At 37.0% G+C, this 19,297-nt stretch overlaps 1 protein-coding gene across 1 annotated transcript in view; it reads left to right on the top strand.

Annotated features, from left to right (window-relative positions):
• csmd2 (CUB and Sushi multiple domains 2) overlaps positions 1-19,297 on the top strand; it is a 543,350-nt gene that overhangs the window by 474,990 nt on the left and 49,063 nt on the right. Inside the window, exons 51-57 of the mRNA XM_056479194.1 lie at positions 1,005-1,190; positions 1,589-1,783; positions 2,873-3,046; positions 5,001-5,174; positions 5,290-5,463; positions 16,252-16,440; positions 16,574-16,747. Of these exons, the coding sequence (XP_056335169.1) occupies positions 1,005-1,190; positions 1,589-1,783; positions 2,873-3,046; positions 5,001-5,174; positions 5,290-5,463; positions 16,252-16,440; positions 16,574-16,747 (1,266 nt within the window). The remainder of the gene's footprint in view (positions 1-1,004; positions 1,191-1,588; positions 1,784-2,872; positions 3,047-5,000; positions 5,175-5,289; positions 5,464-16,251; positions 16,441-16,573; positions 16,748-19,297) is intronic.

The following is a 19,297-nucleotide window of genomic DNA, read 5'->3' as shown; positions in this document are numbered from 1 at the left end:
AAAGAAACAATGTTTTTGGGACAAAAAATATGAAAACGGGTTACAAAGTGGACGTAAATAATAAATAAGTGGACGTTTTCAAAATAATCCTATTTCAAAGCAAAGATTTGGCAGATTATTTAGCTTGTTTAAAGGAAAACACTTATTTTTCACATTATATTTCTGAAAGCAAAATAATATTTTTGTTTTGTTTTTTGTAGGATTTTTTTTTGATTTTTAAACTAGAAACAAAACAAAAATTTTAAGTACACTGTAAAAAATGCTGTTCCCCAACACAAGTCAGCTTAGTTAACTTCATTGTTTCTACCAACCAAAGTGGATTCAACATAAAGCAATTAAGTTGTCACAAAAAATGTACGATTTGTGTTGTTCTAACTCCAATACCAATACCTAACCAATTCATCGCAAAAAAAATGCTTTTCTTACACTAAAAAATGACTTTTTGCTGCTTGTTTAAACTACTTATTTTAAATTTACTACTTATTTTTTTGCAGTGTATTGGATTTAGTATTTGGTTGGACACATATAGTGATGTCAAAATGTATGTGGACACATTGCAGTGGATGACGCTAGTACTTTTTGTTTTGTATTTAATACTCTGTCAGTGGATTTGCTATTCTACCATCTGTGATGTTGACATTTCTATATTTAAGCGTAGCTGAAAAGTTCAGACACACAGGGGACGGTTGTGTTTGTGTTCAGGATTCTCTTGACGGCTGTGCAGGATGCAGCTCTCTGTATCCTATAGTCCATATCCAGATATAATCTACATCCTAGATTGAGCCTGTTGCTTTCTGGCTGCACTTGTTTACCGTCTTCAGAAGCGCTGCAAGCTTGTGTTTGCACAGTCGCATTACAGCGTTTGGTGTATTCGCTCAGTGTGTTTACACTGGGCATTCTTTGAAGTATGACGGTGAAAAGAAATAGCCAGTTTCCTTGGGGTTTTTGAGAAAATACTTGAGTCTGCTTTTGAGGTCAGCATTCAATCTTTTTCTCCTTCACAGTCGTTTCCTGTGGGATGCCTATTGCTCCAGTCAATGGCACTGTCATCGGGCAGCACTTCACACTTGGATCTAGAGTCACTTTCTCTTGTAATCCTGGTTTCCGATTGGCCAACGCTCAGCCAGTGTCAACCCTTTGTCAAGAGTCTGGGAGGTGGAGCCCTATTGAGACCCGCCTTCGTTGCGTCCGTGAGTTCTTTAGCACCAATATTGCTTGATGATCTTATTTGCTTAAATTTAAAATGTACTTATTTAATTGTATTTTAATTAATTTTTAATTGGGTTTTAATCTCAATGGGGTTTCTTAAAGGGTTCCAATATTGTATTTATTTTATTTACTATTTTTTAAAAAATATGTATAAATAAGAAAAGTTTAGAATTTGGGTTTCATAAATATGTTATGTTGAATGATGATGGAACATTACTTCATTTGTATTTTCAATTTATTTATTTTGTTAGGATATTTGATATTTATTTCTATGTATAAAAACCATTAAGAACTGTTAGTACAATAAAAAAAGAAAATAGATAAAATATATTGCATTATGTTTAGGTCTTACTAAAATAAGATAATTTTAATCCTCCAGCTGTGAACTGCCCTGACATTGGCCACTCCGCAGTGGATCATGGGAGGTGGAGGCTTATTTACGGCATGCAGAATAAATATGAAGCTATGATGATGCTAACCTGTGACCCTGGATATTTCTACAAGGGTGAAAGGGTCATCCGCTGCCAAGCTAACGGCACCTGGGATTACCCTGAGCCAAGACCTTCCTGTGAAAGTGGGTGCAATATAGGCTATTATCAACACATACACAACCTGACAAAAGTCTTGTCGTCTGTCCAAGTTTTAGGAACAACAGATAATAACTTGACTGTTAGTTGATCATTTGGTATCAGAAATAGCTTAAATGAAAGGCAAAGGCCTCTAGATTACGCTTATTTTACCAAAATAAAATATGACCATGCCTTGATTTTGAATTGTTTAATAAGGACAGTAAGGTCTGACTTTGCTTAGACTAAAGTCTTGTCACTTAACAGAAATAATGTACAGTATAGAATATAAAGGTGCAGGTGTCATGGTGCAGTGGAAAAAGAGTTAATATTGTGTATGACTCCCATGAGCTTGGAAGACTGCATCCATACATCTCTGCAATGACTCAAATAACTTATTAATAAAGTCATCTGGAATGGCAAAGAAAGCGTTCATGCAGGACTCAAGATTTCATCAAGAGTTCATCAAGATTCTGTGGATTCATCTTTAATGACTCCTCCTCCATCGTATCCCAGACATGCTCAATAATGTTGATGTTTGGTGACTGGCCTGGCCAATCCTGGAGCACCTTGAGCTTCTTTGCTTTTAGGAACTTTGATGGGGAGACTGAAGTATGAGAAGGAGCGCTCTCCAGCTGAAGAATTTGCTCTCTCTTGTGGTTTGTAATGTAATGGGAAGCACAAATGTCTTGATACCTCAGGCTGTTGATGTTGCTATCCACTCTGCAGATCTCTCGCTCGCCCCCCATACTGAATGTAACCCCAAACTATGATTTGTCCTTCATCAAACTTGACGTATTTCTGTGAGAATCTTGGGTCCAAGCAGGTTCCAATAGGTCTTCTGCAGTATTTGTGATGATCGGGATGCAGTTTAACAGATGATTCATTGGAAAAATCTACCTTCTGCCACTTTTCCAAATGATCAACTAGAACTCAAGTTATCATTTGTTGATCGATGACAAGACTTTTGTCAGGGATTGTACTTTATTTTTATGTATTGTATTGTATTTATTAAGTAAAGTATGTTTTGTAAATGCATTGAGATTTCCAAAAAATAGTATAAACTACTAATACTTTCTTCTTCTGAATTTACTCAGTAATTTCCTGCGGTGACCTTGGAACCCCTCCGAATGGGAATAAAATTGGAACATTAACCGTGTATGGAGCGACTGCCATTTTTTCCTGTAATACGGGTTATACTCTAGTGGGCTCCAGAGTGAGAGAGTGCATGTCCAATGGCCTGTGGAGTGGAGCTGAGGTCCAGTGTCTTGGTGAGTAACTCCACTTCCCATATGGCTTAAATTAGATTCAATCATTAATAATTATAATTATACTATGGGGACGATGCTTAAATCTGATGAAAGAATGAAGAAAGAAAAGCTAGACTCAGGATACTGTAGGTTTTAATCCTTACCAATATCTGGAATTATTCACATTAGGAATATCCAAAAGGTCAAATCTCAAACATGAACACACTACACACTTGAAAAATTGTGGGACACAAATTATTTCGACTGTTGTATGCTTTTCATAACATGTTAAACAGTCAGTTGGGTTTTTGTCAAACTTCTACAATAACCAGCTTTTCCATCTTTTCTGTTCATTGTTGAAACATAGACGCAATAATCGTAATCACCTCAGTTTAAAATCTGATGGCCTGATGTGTTAGGCCAGAGAAGGAGGCTTTAGATTAGATCTGTAAACACCTCACATTATGATATGACATTGAAACATGTTCTATCTCATGTTAAAATCAGTTATTACATGCCTGTCCGGAATACTTGCTTCTGATTGGCCAGTTGCGACTTTCCAATGTATGTTATTCCCAGTTAACAACCTCTTAATCAGTGTTTCCCAACCGTGTTACTGAAGGCACACCAACAGTACGTTTTCAACCTCTTCCTATTGAAACACACCTGAATCAAATCATCAGATAATTAGAAGAGACTCGAAAACATGAAAGGAATGGTTCATAAGAAAACATCCAAAATATGTAGTCTTGGTGTGCCTCTAGGAACAGAATTGGGAAGTGCTGCTCTAAATAATGAAGGCTCAACTGGGGATTTCGAGACCGTTAGTGAATATGCTCATATCAAAATCTACTTATCGTTCATCCGTGTTTTTGACTGTTTTGGTTTTTGGCATGAAAGAATCGAGGGTATACTTTATTTAAGCAGTTTCATTTCTGTCAGCTTTGCGTTTTTGTCTGTTTGGCGCCATCTTGTGCATGAATAATGCGCAGGTTAGTGTATACTCCATCAGCTGTTTTAGTTTCTGTCAGATTTGCATTTAATTAAAGAATTAATAAACTATTACAGCTCAGAACAAGGTTTTGCGTCTAGTTTTGGAGCAAGTAGCCATGTAACAAGCTGAATAAAATACATCCAGGAGGTTGTTTTCACAAAATAAAGCCCTAAAATCGGATACATCTGCTGATAAGCCTGTTGGATTTATTCTACGATAGTAACCTTGTTGATGTACTTTATTCCTTACATACAATATGTGGAGCAGTTGTGGAACACATGCAAGCATGAGGTTTTGGAGCATTTCCATGTTAAAAATGTAAAAGATATATATACGTAAGGGGCAGCACGGTTGCTCAGTGGTTAGCAATGTCGCCTCACAGCAAGAAGGTCGCTGGTCCCTGCTGGGCCAGTTTGCGTTTCTGTGTGGAGAAATGTGTTGGTGTGGGTGTCCTACAGGTGCTCCGGTTTCCCTGACAGTCCAAAGACAAGCGTTATTGGTGAATTTGGTAAACAAAATTGGCCTAGTGTATGATTGCATGTGTGAATGTTTCCCAGTGCTGGGCTGGAAGGATATCCGCTGCATAAACCGTATGCCAGAATAGTTGGTGGTTCATTCCGCTGTGGCGATCCCTGACGAAATAAGGGACTAAACCAAAGGAAAATGAATGAATGAATGTTTATGTTATACATAGATGTGTAAAAGTCTATGAAAACCAAAATGTGGTCACATAGGTAGCGCATGAATATCTTCCAAAACCACACATTTCACGTGTTCCACATTTCAAATGTAATTTTAACATCATTGCACATGTGGTTTTTACAGTTTTCAAGATTTTACAGTCCTTTCAAAGGTCATAAAAGCCTGCAAAAGCAAAATAACCTAAACCTACAGTGTTCAAGCAAATAAGTTTAAGAAATTGATACATTCTTATTCTTTTATGCGCCCTAAACAAGCATTTGCACTGTTTTTCTCCAACAGCTGGACACTGTGGCACACCAGAGCCTATAGTGAATGGTCAGATCATTGGAGAAAACTACAACTACAGAGGCAGTGTTGTTTACCAGTGTAATCCTGGATTCCGGCTCATCGGCGTGTCTGTTCGCATCTGTGAACAGGACCACCGCTGGTCCGGGAAGACTCCTGTCTGTATCCGTAAGTGTTGCTTAAGCAGCAACTCTCTGATCTGAGGTCTTTTGACAGTTTTATGCCTCAACTGAATAAAATAATCATGTAAATGGGATTAACATGTTGCTCGGTTTCTCTATAGCCATCACCTGTGGGCATCCAGGCACTCCAGCTAATGGTGTGACGCAAGGAACACAGTTTAACCTGAACGATATTGTGCGTTTTGCATGCAACCCTGGTTACGTTCTACAAGGTGCGCTCAAGTCTCAATGTCAAGCCAACGGCCAATGGAGCAACACTCTTCCCAGGTGTAAAAGTAAGTTATTTGGATTTATCATCAGCGGCGATCCTTTGTATGTCACTTGATAAGAGAGTGTGAATAGTATTTTATCACGTTTAAATAGCTTGACTGCTCTATTGAACTCTGCTTTATAGCTTTATAACTGCTGTAAAATAAAAGTCTGTCTTCAAATAGTTTAACCGAGAATATAAAATAATAATGGAAGTAATGCCGAATTCAGACTGCATGATTTTCAAAGTAGTCGTGTCACAGATGTTTTCACACTGGGGGTTCACAGGGGGTTTGCATGACTTTACAATTGGAAGAATCGCCGACAACTTTGTTTAAAATACGTCCCACAACCAAAAACACGTAGTATGTCTTTTGTTATTAACTACATAACGAGAAAGAAGCCTTTAATGGAGTAGAAAATGTATTATTTATTTATTTGCTCACCTAAGTTTGAAGGGAATTAACAATTGCTCCTCAAATTTTCTTTTTTGACCTGGTTGTGATATTGCTCACATGACAGGTCAAACAGACACAGGTGATCCTGCCAAATTTCAAGTTTTTCCTCCATTTCTTGGGTCCATATAAACTGAAAATTAGCGATTTTAACTTCTCCCACAACCTCCCGCTGGCCTGCAGGTACCCGTACTAGTGGATACTGCTCTCTCATTGGCTGTAGGTGATCGCCGATGTTATTTTTAGTCAAAACACATTTCACACGGCATGATTTGAATCGCCGACAGCTCCAGATATTTATCATCCCAAATATCTGACGGGCATCTGTGACTCATCTGCAATTTTCTCTGTTCGCATCTTTGATAGTTTACACTGTGTGATTGTCACTCACATGAACGAGGACCGATTTGCTTGTGATTTCTGGCATTTGTCGGCGATTTCTTAAAACCTGTCAGCGAGTTAAAATCGGGGCTAAAATCATGCAGTCTGAACTCGGCATAAGCATTTACCTGAAAATACCTATGAAGACTTGGATGTGTTTAAATATGTACAACAGTATAGTATAGTCACCCTAAGGCCAATTCACTCTAAACTGTCAGACATAAACAATCACCATATTGCAATACATTATTTTTCACACATTATACAACCCAACAAGTGCTGATTCAGCATGTTCAATTAATGAAACAAGCTCTGACAGATGCCAACAGAACAGAAAGAGGAAACACTGATCTGACAAGAGTTGTCTAATGCAGAAAGTGTCTTTAAAGTGTCTTTCTGCATCTGTCTATTGACTGGAAACCCATCGCACACATATACATTTAGGTTCTATAAATTATATATATGTATAATATTAAAATGGAATGCAAATAAATAATAATAGTAAGTAAAGAATATTTTAGTTTTAAATATAAAAGAAAAGGAAAAAGAAAATAATAAAAAGCAAGAAAGTTAAAATAACTGAAGGGTCCACCTACTTTATGTGGTCTAAAACAGGTTGCCAAGTGTGAAAAAAACATCTCAGTACAACCTCTTACAGTATATCGTATTTTTTCTAAGGTCAGGTGGTGTAGAAGTTCCATAAGCCATTGCTTAAAGGTTGGAGGGAATTTTTCCTTCAATTTGAGCAATATTAACCCTCTAGCTAAAAGGGTAGCAAAGGCAATCACATGTATCTTACTTTTATTAAAACATAAGGGCTGTGGCGTAATATCCAAATTGAAATTGTGGTCTCTGGTTTTATATTTAATGCATCAGAGAGAGATTTTAATATTAGCTGCCAGAAACCCTTTAATTTTAAACAAGCCCAAAACATGTGAGATAGTGTAGCTGGCTCAATATTACTTCGGCCACAATAAGGCTCTATATTCGGTTTCACTTTGGCTAGTTTCACTTTGGACCATTGTAATATATGTGTACAAATTATGGCTTTAATAGAATTTTGTATTTAAATTTGTCAGTTATCAATATATAGCTAATATATAGCAGTGTTTGAATCTTATCTTTTAACCAAGGAGCTTCCTGTTGATCATTGCTATAAATTCATGTCACCACTTGTCACAAAATATGAATGTAAAAAAAATTATTACAAGACTTTTGAACTAAACAAAACAATTGTAATCAGTGTCAATGATGTTTCTTCACCAGATAATGAGTTAAAATTAAAATGTTTCTTTGTTTTGTGGCAAATATTTACAAAACAATGGTAAATCTGACCAAATTTCTGAATATAGTAATGTCTCTAATCCAGTATAATGACTTGTGTGCTCTTACTGTGCACAACTACACCTACCCCTGTGAGTTTGTTATTGAATAGATTTTTTCTTCTTCTTTTAAACCAAATGTATGGACAGGAATATAAAAAGCCAAAACAATAAACAAGAACCACAGGTTCTTAATGTAAAGCATCAGTCAGATTGATCTTGAACCTTTAAAGTTGCATTATTGGTCCCCTCAATCCTTCCCTCTCTTTAGGTTATGGATGGTGTTTACTCTGACTGAGGAAGTTGAAGTGGTCTGATCATATCAGTCACGGCCTCCTCTCCATCATGGGCCGTCATTAGCACAGAAGCGTGGGAAGACGCCTGTTTAATGGCACAAAAGGAGCCGGTAAAAAATGCTATGAGCTCCAAGCTGCATCAATAATTTAGCAGGCCTCCGCGCGGCCCTGCTAATCAGCACCAATTTGTGTCTAAGCGAGCCACTTCTGTCTACAAAATGGCCTCCTAAACCACAAAGCTAAGTTGGTTAGAGTTATATCTGCAGATAATTGAACCACCTCTTTTCAAAAATTGCCACTGGCCGGAGACAGCATCAATTTTAATATCGACTTGCGGTCAAAAACAAATGAACAGATTGTTTTTCTTTTCTTTACTTTTGGTTTAATTCATGATCATTTCAAACTTAGCTCTTAAAATTTTAACTAAAAATCAAGCCGCTTTTCAAAATATAAATGGTGGCTTCATGGAAAATGGCTTTGGCTGGCTCCACTAAGAGCTATTAAAGTCATTAGCATGCATTACTACCCTGGAAAGTCTAATTCTGTTGACAAGCTGTCCCTGTCGGAGAGATTTTAAGGGAACATTGCTGGCCTCAGATGGCAGAACGAACACTCTGGAGTCAAATACGGAAACCTGTCCTCTTCATTTGGCTTCACAGTTTTCTCATAATTGCACATAAAATGTCAGCAGGAGTGCTCAAATACATTAGTTAGAATCAGTCAGAGTACTTTAAGAATGAACATAATGCTGATATTCTCACCTTTGCATACTCAATTGCACTTGCGCCGTAGTGTAATGTACGTTTTGTTTTCTTCCTGTGTGTGAACGAATAGAAATGATTGTTGATTTCTCTACTAGGTTCTTCATCATGTGCAAATACTTTCTCTGCATCATTTTGGTTCATAACTAACACGCTACCATCATTACTCCACTATCTGAGCCTAGTTCATGTCCTCACCAAGCTCGTAAAGCAGCCGTTAATGAAGCAACTGTTTGTGTTTATGCGGTTTCAGATATTTGGAGAATATTTCCAGAAGCCTTTAATCTTCTTCATTAATCGTGTCATTTTGTTCGGGGAGATTTCTACGGCGGCCGAGAGAGAACTTAATGCACTGCAACTTTAGAAAACATATGCAAATAGAAAAAAACACCAGCAAATTAAGAAAACATCTTCATCTGTTTGACAGCACATGTGTTGCAAATCCTCACAACGCAAATGCAAATAGAAAATGCACTGCAAATCCTCACAATACATGCACATTTTGATCTGAAAAAAAAAATATTAACTGAATTTAGCATGTTGTCTTTTAATTATGTTTATTTTCCATCATTAGCCTACTAAAAGTGCCTGAATATATATTATTTTTTTCAATTCACCTTTATTTGTATAGCGCTTATACAATGTAGATTGTGTCAAAGCAGCTTCACATAAAAGGTCACAGTAAATAGGAACAGTGTAGTTCAGTTTGTAGTGTTCAAGTTCAGTTCAGTTCAGCTCAGTTCAGTGTGGTTTAATAATCACTACTGAGAGTCCAAATATTGAAGGGCAAATTCAACGATGCGCAGCTCTACAGATCCCGAACCATGCAAGCCAGTGGCGACAGCGGAGAGGGAAAAAAAAACTTTACTAATGGCGGAAGTGAAGAAAAAAAACCTTGAGAGAAACCAGGCTCAGTTGGGCACGATCATTTTAATTTCTCCGCTGGCCAAACGTCTTGTGCAGAGCTGCAGTCTCAGTGGCGGAGGCTGGAAGCTGGCCTCAACGAAGACTCGTCTGTCTCTGGAGCGTCACAGGAATCAGTCTCATGTTCTCCACTCTTCCATGACCATCACAGTAGCTGCTCAGGATTCGGTCTGGTCCAGGATATGGAAACCTTGGGATCATCTCGTCGTTGGTCTTGGATCGAATCAGTGACTCTGCATAGTCTGAGGGCCTCGGGAAGAGTATCCCCAGGTGGAAATGGAGAATAAAGAAAATAATTAGCGTAGCTGATGTTCACAGTGTATATCAACAAATTATATATTCAGATTTTCAGAATATATATAGATTTTGCGTTATCTCCACATGCCTCCTCATTCATTTCACTTTTTGTGTGTCGTGTATGAGCTTGCTCAATAATCATGAGCAAATGGGTCATGGTTTCACAGTATTACAATTAATTTTTATTTCACATAATTTTCTGAGCTCAAAATGAAGGATTTACCAAATTTATCTCTGACCACATCAAACATCAACAATTAATTATTTCTTAGCCACAAATTTTAAATGTGTCAAAACAAGAAAAATATTGCTGTATACTATACTTTTTATTTAACAAAACATTTGCACAGTAATCTGTCTTGGCTAAAGGTCCCAGATCACCAGTTAACTACACATAAATGGGGAGTTAATCTCTAACCATATTAATGCAAAAGAAAGCAGGTAAAAAACATACTGTGTGATAATGAAATGATGATCACACACACGGGTAATGTTAGACCCATAAATAATCTGTTCAAAGAATGGTTAAAGCGAAAGCAACTGGCGCAGCTCCCAATAAGTCCACTCTGGAAATCTTGAAAGCAGCAAGACTGTGGGTGCATGTTCATCACGTTTTAGTCTAGTCTTAGTCTAGTCTATTTAAAAGAGAATCGATCGCATCAGTTGTGTTTCTATACACAGTTGCTTCATGAAAGGAAACGAGAGCGAGCACGCGTTATAAACAGTCACGCGCATCACCTCAACTGTTAGCGCCAGTGATTGTCCTCTCATTCGGTATTCACCTGCTTTGCTCGCACGAAGTTGCCAACGCAATTATTTTTGTCAATCGTGTTGCTTTTCAATTCTAAGATCGCCTTTGCATGCATATTGGACCATCCTTATTGTCGAACCCTGCTTTTAAGTATTATTATCTGGGAAAATTACTTTCAACCAGCCAAAGTGGCTAGTGGGAGTGTCTGTCTTACCCGCCACTTCTGAAATTTACCCATTACCCATTAAAATATATATATGTCTTATTCCTATCTGCAATTTAATATGACTCCGTTTTAACAATTAACAAAGCATTGCGAGGAGGCACAGTAGCTAAGTGGTCAGCACTGTAATTTAACAGGTTTCCTTTGGGTGCTCTGGTTTCCACCATAGTCCAAAGACATGGGTGAATTGGGTAAACAAAATTGGCTGTAGTCTATGTGTGTGTGTGAATGTGAGAGTGTATGAATGTTTCTCAGGACTGGGTTATAGCTGGAAATACGCTGTGAAAACTATACGCCGTAATAGTTGTTCATTCATTCCGCTGTGGTGACCCCTTATAAATAAGGGATTAAGTCCAAGAAAAATGAATGAAAGTATTGCGAATTTATTTTCATAGCCTCTAAAGTATTTTTAGTTGTAGATATTAGGGTAGGAGCATTGCAGTGGTGCAGTAGGTAGTGCTGTCGCCTCACAGCTGCGTTCGCGTTGGTTTCTTCCCGGTGCTCCGGTTTCCCCCACAGTCCAAAGACTTGCGGTACAGGTGAATTGGGTAGGCTAAATTGTCCGTAGTGTAAGTGTGTGAATGTGTGTGTATGGATGTTTCCCAGTGATGGGTTGCAACTGGAAGGGCATCCGTTGCGTAAAACATATGCTGGATAAGTTGGCTGTTCATTCTGCTGTGGCAACCCCGTATTAATAAAGGGACTATGCCGAAAAGAAAATGAATGAATTCGCTTCGATATATAATAACATTTCACAGTTAATCATCAGTTTTTAGGCTAATAATATGCTAAATATATGTAGTCAGGCTGTTATAATAAACAAAAAACTCACATACAACTTCACTTACCAATAATCACTCCACAATAAGCAATTCCTAATATTTTTTATCAGTCCATTCCCTTGAAACGTTTTCATTGTGCTCTGTGCTATTTGCATGTGTTATGAGGATTTGCACCATGTTTCTGAATGCGCATGTGTTGTGAGGATTTGCAGTGCATTTTCTATTTGAGTTTTCATTGTGAGTATTTACAACATGTGTGCTGTCAAACAGATGAAAATGTTTTCATAATTTGCTGGTGTTTTTTTCTATTTGTATGTTTTTTTCTTAAGTTGCAGCTCATTGGGCTCTCTCTGACTCTGTAAATGTGTATAAATAAATATCACACTCGTAGCAGTGCAATATGGCTGCATGTCAGCACTGGTGGGAGGCGTGCATTGGCTCGAGGCCACAGGCCAAGTACCTTGGTGTCCCACCAGTGCCGATATACAGCCATATCGCTACGAGTGTGGTATTGCATTTAAACATCAGTTTGATGGCATACTCATGTGTATAAAAGTGACAAACAAAGAGTCTAAAAAATCCTTTTGTATGAGGAAATACTTTTTTCCGCCATTCATTCATATCTGCAGCTGACCGTCAGAATAGCAGAAACCGTTGCTACATCACAAACGTCACTTGAGAGCTAGTATTTGAATGATTCTCTAGCATAATGTCTAAAGTGATGACAAAATAGGTGATTTTTGCTCACATTTTAAGATCATAAGCCTGAATGGCATAAAATGCCATCAATCTGCAGAGATTTCCCAGAATTCCTCTGTTGCAATCAGGATTTCACAATAATTATCACCGAAAAAGCCAGAGCAAAGCAAACACTACAAGTTTCTGTGGTATAAATACAGCACTATAAAATACAAATGAGAGAGTCAGAGAGAAAAAAAGAGACTCGAAATGAGTCTTACCTGATTTATAATGATTTGTTCAACTGTAGTTTGAAACTTGCGCTGAGAAAAATGCTGTTTTTCTTCCCTAACGACTTATTATGCTGTCTCTGTTGCCATCTTGTGGCAGAATGTCAGCCCTCACATTCTCAGACTGGCTGATGGCGGCGGATGCACCAAAATTCGATGTTGCGAAAGTAATAGGCGATAGGTAATCTAAACAACTACATTCTCAACTAAAAAAGCCTTAAAAGTACATAATGTTGTCCAACAGCTGCGATATTTGTCAAGCTGTAGAGTGTCCTCTGCTTGTTGCTGTATGTGGGCTGAGTAATACACAAGGGTGAAGAGGCGGTATGTGTGCTGTTATTTGAGATAAATATATATATATATATATATATATATATATATATATATATATATATATATATATATATATATATATATATATATATATATATAATGTATGTATATATGTATGTGTGTGTGTGTGTGTGCGTGTGCGTGTGCGTGTGCGTGCGCGTGCGCGTGCGTGTGCGTGTGCGTGTGTGTGTGTGTGTGTGTGTGTGTGTGTGCTTGTGTGTGTGTGTGTGTGTGTTTGTCGGTGTCTGTGTTCGTGTGTCTGTATATATGTATGAACTATTTGCTAAATCTGTATACTTCTATTGAGGAATTGCTCATATGAATAAATGGCACAAATCTGTTAATGGTACCAGTTGAAGGATGAAACAGAATATAGGATCATCTGCAATACTAGTTCAGAGGGAAATGTTTGTACTTTATTTATCTAGAGGTTTGATCTTTACATTGTTTTTGCAAGAAGCCAAATTCACTTAACAAGGCTGCATTTTTAAAAATAAATTAAAATAAATAACAAGAACACAAATGATTATAATTGCTAGATACTAGAAAGTAGTACAGCTTTCACCTTGAAATGTTAACACATTTTTTTCCCCTCTGCATCATCTGTATTTATAATGCATTTTTATATCTGCCATTTAGATTTTGCTTAAATTGTATGCACTAGGCTAAATGGCATATTCGGTTTCTTTCACTTGAGTTATCTTTAATTATCAGCAGTGGTTTTCAGGGTATGACAAGTGGTAATAAGATAAAACACTTTGCTTCAAAATAAATAAGCATTCATTCAAGTCAGTACTTGATTTGTGTGCTTCATCTACCGCTGCCTTTTTCTTTTGGGATTTGGTGATGAAAAGGAAGTTCAAAAGAACAGTGCTTATTTGAAATAGTAACATTTTGCAACATTATAAATGCCTTCACTGTCACTTTTGATAAATAGATGTATTAGCATCTTACATAAGCAACACTTTTGAGTATTTCTCAAAGGAATTCTTCATAACCATCAAAACACAGTGGGGGGAAAAACTATTTCACAATCTAAATGTCATTATTGGAGGCCTATTCTTCATAAATACATGTATTTTTGCTTTATTGTTACATTTTGGGAAGTTTTTAGGGAAATGTTTAGCTGAAATGCTGCGTCTAAACAAATGTTTTTTGTTTTTGTTTTGCAGGGTGTACTGCTAAGTCTATGTATAAAAGGCTGTGTGCATACATACCGTTATAAAACAGTAAAGTCATTTTTTTGGTCACACTTCAAAATAAGGTTCCATTAGTTAATAATGGTTAATAATTTATTTAACATGAACTAAAAAGGAATAAGACTTGAACAGCATTTAATAATTGTAGTTAAAGGTGCTGTTTGTAAGTTTTTGACTCTTCCAAAGCATAAAAATGTCATAATATGTGTGCAGATATTTAAGAAACATGCTAAGTAAACATTCCTGTTTATCTGAAAAACAATGCTGAAGTCAGATATTCTGCTTTGAAAATGTGTGTTACGTGCTGGAACGCTGTCTTTGTTTGGTTAATTTTACCCACTCAATGCCAGTTTAGCTAATTATATTTCAGCACTCTGAGTTACCTTGGTGGAAATCTGCATATTTTGATTATTTATTCATGAAGGCTCTCAAGTGACCAAAATGCGGTGGACAGAAACAGCCTCTGAAATGAGACGCAGAATCAGAGTTTCACATGAGGTGGTTATTAATGAGCAAATAATATAAATATTACAAATGTAAACATTAGGGGATCAGGTTACATTGTAACCCCGTGTCCTAACAACACGCTAAGCGACGAGATTTGTAGTGATAAGCAATTTGGCTGTTCTCACCAAACGAAACATGACAGAAATTTAAATACAGTTGTTCAGAAGCACAGAATAGTGCACTTACTGCACTCCAACAAAATGGTAAGATTTATAATTGAATTAATACATATTAAACCTTTTTAACTTTATTAAATGTACATGCTGAATTACAATGTGTTGGTTTTGAGTCATAGTTCTAATGTTCACTTTCAGACAGTTTATTTTATTTTCAAGATCTGAGGTGAACTATCTGCTGCTGCATTCAGTAGTATGGCAATAAATTTCATGTAAAATGGCATTGAAACTCGCATTATAAGCATTTAACACTGAATAAAGCATGCAAAAATGTTCAGCTGCAAAAAATAGAAGCCGTTTCTAAAGCATAAAGTTTAGGTGTTGGTTAGAACAGAAATTCTTTTAATATGGAAAATATTCCTTCTATCGTGTGCCATTGATTTTATTTAGAACATGAATTAAATCAGCCTTTAAGCTCGATTGTCAGGCACACTGCTGATGATGTTGTCAATTTGGCAACCTGCGCTTGTGTGTGTTTTGAACCAGGTATACAATACCTAGTTCAACCACTGGGTCTCAAACTTTCATAATGCACCTTTGACCCTCCTGTAGACTTATGGGTCAAAAATGACCCAGGCACTAATTTAACCAGTTTTTTCATCTTGAATGTGGTAACTTTTTTTCTAAAATGACCCCAACATTAGAAACTATTATTTATTTTCTATTTTCATATTTTAATGAAGGCTGTTGGCATTTAGTGTACAATGGTTGTCTTTCAGGTCAGTTTTTACCCGCTAGATATAAAAGCATTTTTACACCACAAAAACTGTTGGATCACACTGGCACTCTCCCAACACACAAATCCATACAAATAATCTGCTGCTTTAACATTTATGAATATTGTCTTGCTAAAAAACATTTTACACTTATGCATGTATATTTAGGATAAGAAAAAACACCCTTTACCTTAGTCAAAACAAGTATTGCCCTCTGATTAAATATTGATGAAATACTACACACTGATGAGGGAAAACCTAGACATTCACAGAGTCTGTGATGAGGATGAGATTGTTTCTTCACACAAAATAGATTTGACGATTGGAATTAAATTTAGATGCTTTATTTTAGAGGTTTATGAAAGGTGGGTCATTTTTTGACCCAAAGAGCAACCAGTGTATTCTAGTTCCAGAATTCTACTCGGCGGTATAGGTGAATTGGGTAAACAAAAATTGGCTGTAGTGTATGAGTGTGTGAATGTGAGAGTGTAGAGGTATTGGTATTTCCCAGTACTGGGTTGTGGCTTGAAGGGCATCTGCTGCATAAAACATATGCTGGCGGTTCATTCCGCTGTGGCGACCCTAATAAATAAGGGACTAAGCCGAAGGGAAATGAATTAATGATATTTTAATGATTTTAAGTTCTGAAAGTTCAAACTGTATTCATGTATCTTTCTTATCTCTCTTTCTCTCTCTTTCTCTCCATCTCAATCTGCATCTCAGTTGTGAACTGCACTGATCCGGGACATGTTGAAAATGGTGTCAGACAGGTCCTGCCCAGCGGGCCTCATCGTTACAGTTTCCAGACCGCAGTTTCCTACAACTGTAACCCTGGGTACTACCTGCTGGGCAGCAGCATTTTGAGCTGTCAAGGAGACGGGACATGGGACCGTTCCCTTCCCAAGTGCCTATGTGAGTCATTTTTTCCCCGATATAACATTCCTCCAATCATTCCAGAACCTACTTTACTCTGATCTGTTTATCCACGTCAGCTGACATTGTGCACTGTGGGTAAGATTTGGCTGTTTTTTTCTGTCTGCTGCAGTGGTTCTGTGTGATCGTCCCAGCATGCCTCCGTATGCACAGATCTCCGGGGACAGGCGCACAGTGGGCTCCGTTATCCGCTTCAGCTGCATCGGCCAGCGCAGCATTGTGGGCAATACCACCCGCATGTGCCAGCTGGATGGCCAGTGGAGCGGCTCCCTGCCACATTGCTCTGGTATTCCATTCTTTTTTCCTTCCCAACATTCATAGTTCATCCACACAATTGCTATTTAGCCGTACATAACATTTGTATGTTTTGTTTTGAATCATGTTTGCTTGCTGTATTTTGTGTGTCAAGTTTGCATGATGACAGTGTACTAAAAACTGAAAAGCTTTTCTTTTGTGTTTTTTGAGACTTGTTTATATGGCTGTTTAGACAACATAATAGCCATGTTTTAGATAACAATGTTTAAGAAAGTAATATTTAGTGAAATAACTCATTTTCAGTCAAACCAAATGGAAACATCTATGATCCTAATTAACTGTCCTTTTCTGAGGGGAAAATGTACTAACTGGCAATATAAGTGGCAAATATTATTATAAAAAAATATTATAGAATATAATATGGAGGTCTGATTAGAATAGTCACAGATTAGTCACAATATTACTAGTGTAATTATTTTTAAACATTAAACCTAATGAATGCTGTTATTAATGGTACTATTTCCAGAAATCAAATGCACATTATATACATGTAGAAAGAGAGAGAGATTAAATATCAGTTAAAAAATTCTGTAAATGAAAATAGCAGTTATATAAACAAACATATAAACAAACATGTTAAGCATATGAGTATTTCTAACAAAATGTCTGGTGCATTAAGACAGGAGGAGTGTGTCCTACAGATGCATCATATCGTTATGTGATGCATTGTTTGTATGCTTTACTAAAAAGATAGGTCTTTAATCTAGTTTTGAACTGAGAGAGTGTGTCTGAGCCTTGGTCATTATCAGGAAGGCTATTCCAGAGTTGAGGAGCCATAAATGAGAAGGCTCGGCATCCTTTAGTAGACTTTGCTATTCTGGGTACTACCAGAAGCCCTGAGTTTTGAGGTCTTAAAAAGCAGGTTGGATTGTAGCAAAACAGAAGCTTTAGTGACCTTATTCTTTGCGTAAGTGCAGGTGCAGCCATTTGAATCTCTTTGGCTTGAGACTTCCAGTCTCATTTGCTTGCATTCATTTTTGGATGTTAAAAACAGCTTGTTGCGCTGGTTGATGTTGCAAACTGATATTTTCTTATTATATTATTTTGCTTTTTCTGTATAGCCATGTACATACAGTACTTGTTTGTAGAGCAAGTAGTTGTCTGCCGTTTATTATTCCTAGTCATAGGCAACTGAATCGGAAGTTGCAAAACAATCACAAATACGAGTGCATTTATTTTAAAGTCAATATGGAACTTAACACGCAGCCAGTGTGAGGAGGATTAAATTGGGGTGATGTGGTCATATTTTCTAGACCTGGTAAGAACTCTGACAGCTGCATTTTGCACTAACTAAAGTTTATTAATAGAGGATGCTGGGCAACCAGCAAACAGAGCATTACAGTAATCCATCCTAGAAGTCATAAAATCATGAACAAGTTTTTCTGCATCTGAGATGGGTAGCATACTTTGTAACTGTATTTATTTATTTATTTATTTGTACACATTATAAATATTTAAATATTCAAATTTTTAAATTGTAGATAATCATAGAATAAATGCATCTCTCTCTTTTACTAATATTCAGGTTTTTTTGTCAATGGTGAAGTGAGTTATCAAAATAAAACTTTCTTTACGTTAATGGCATTTTAAATATAAAATATAACATTAATATTATTTTATTTATATTAACATTTTAATTATTAATGAATTATGTGAAACATTAGCACCTTTTGAATAAGTTCAGTTTTTATCTATAACAACACAGTTATGCTAATGTTTCTATGTTTTTCTTATATTAACACTGATGCGTCACCGTCAAATGCAAGACTAATACTTTACAATTTCAAAGCACATTTGTCCTAAAAGAGGTATTTTCCCCTGCTAGTGAGGCCAGGGCTCAGTTTATCACATCTGAAAAGGCAGCATCTCTGTGGTCTCGTAAGTGTGTGAGATGATGAATCAAAGGCTCTAGGATTACATCCCAGATCAGCGGGTGGTAATACAATATTGCCCATCTAGACGTTGTCAGGAAGGGCGAGGAGTGTGTCCCCTCATAAACTGCTTTAATCTTCTCATATTGGGTTTGGCGACATGAACTCCCACATGCCTGCCAGGTAATGAGCTGCCCTGTTCCACTACAAACACATCAGTCCATTGCAGCCCTCAGATATGCCAGAAGAGCTTCATTCCTGGCTGTAAAACCACTGACAGGTTAATGTCACAATTCATAACATTCATATTTCTCAAAAGATTGCGGCTTCTTTCTGCCAGCTGTCAAAAATTGCATTAGTGCTTTTTTCCCCCACAAACACTCCACACACTTTGCGGTTAATAACTAGCCTGTCAGTGTGAGTTTCTGAAAACGATATGCAGTATGAAAGTAGTTCTTTAAATTCTTTATTTTTACTAATATTGCTTTTCATACAGTGGGTAATGTGAATCTAAGTGCATTATAAGTGGTCATTGCAAACTGCTGGAATATGTTGTTGGTATACAGATGAAGTCCAGAAGAAGTGTTTATTGTTGAGACAAAGCTTCACATGTGTGTACTCACTGTGTATACAGTAAATAGTGTGTACAT

The sequence above is a fragment of the Danio aesculapii genome, chromosome 19 (assembly GCF_903798145.1).
Source record: "Danio aesculapii chromosome 19, fDanAes4.1, whole genome shotgun sequence".
NCBI classification, from domain to species: Eukaryota; Metazoa; Chordata; class Actinopteri; order Cypriniformes; family Danionidae; genus Danio; species Danio aesculapii.
The sequence above is the reverse complement of the archived record's forward strand: the minus strand, read 5'-3'. Positions and strand labels throughout refer to the sequence as shown.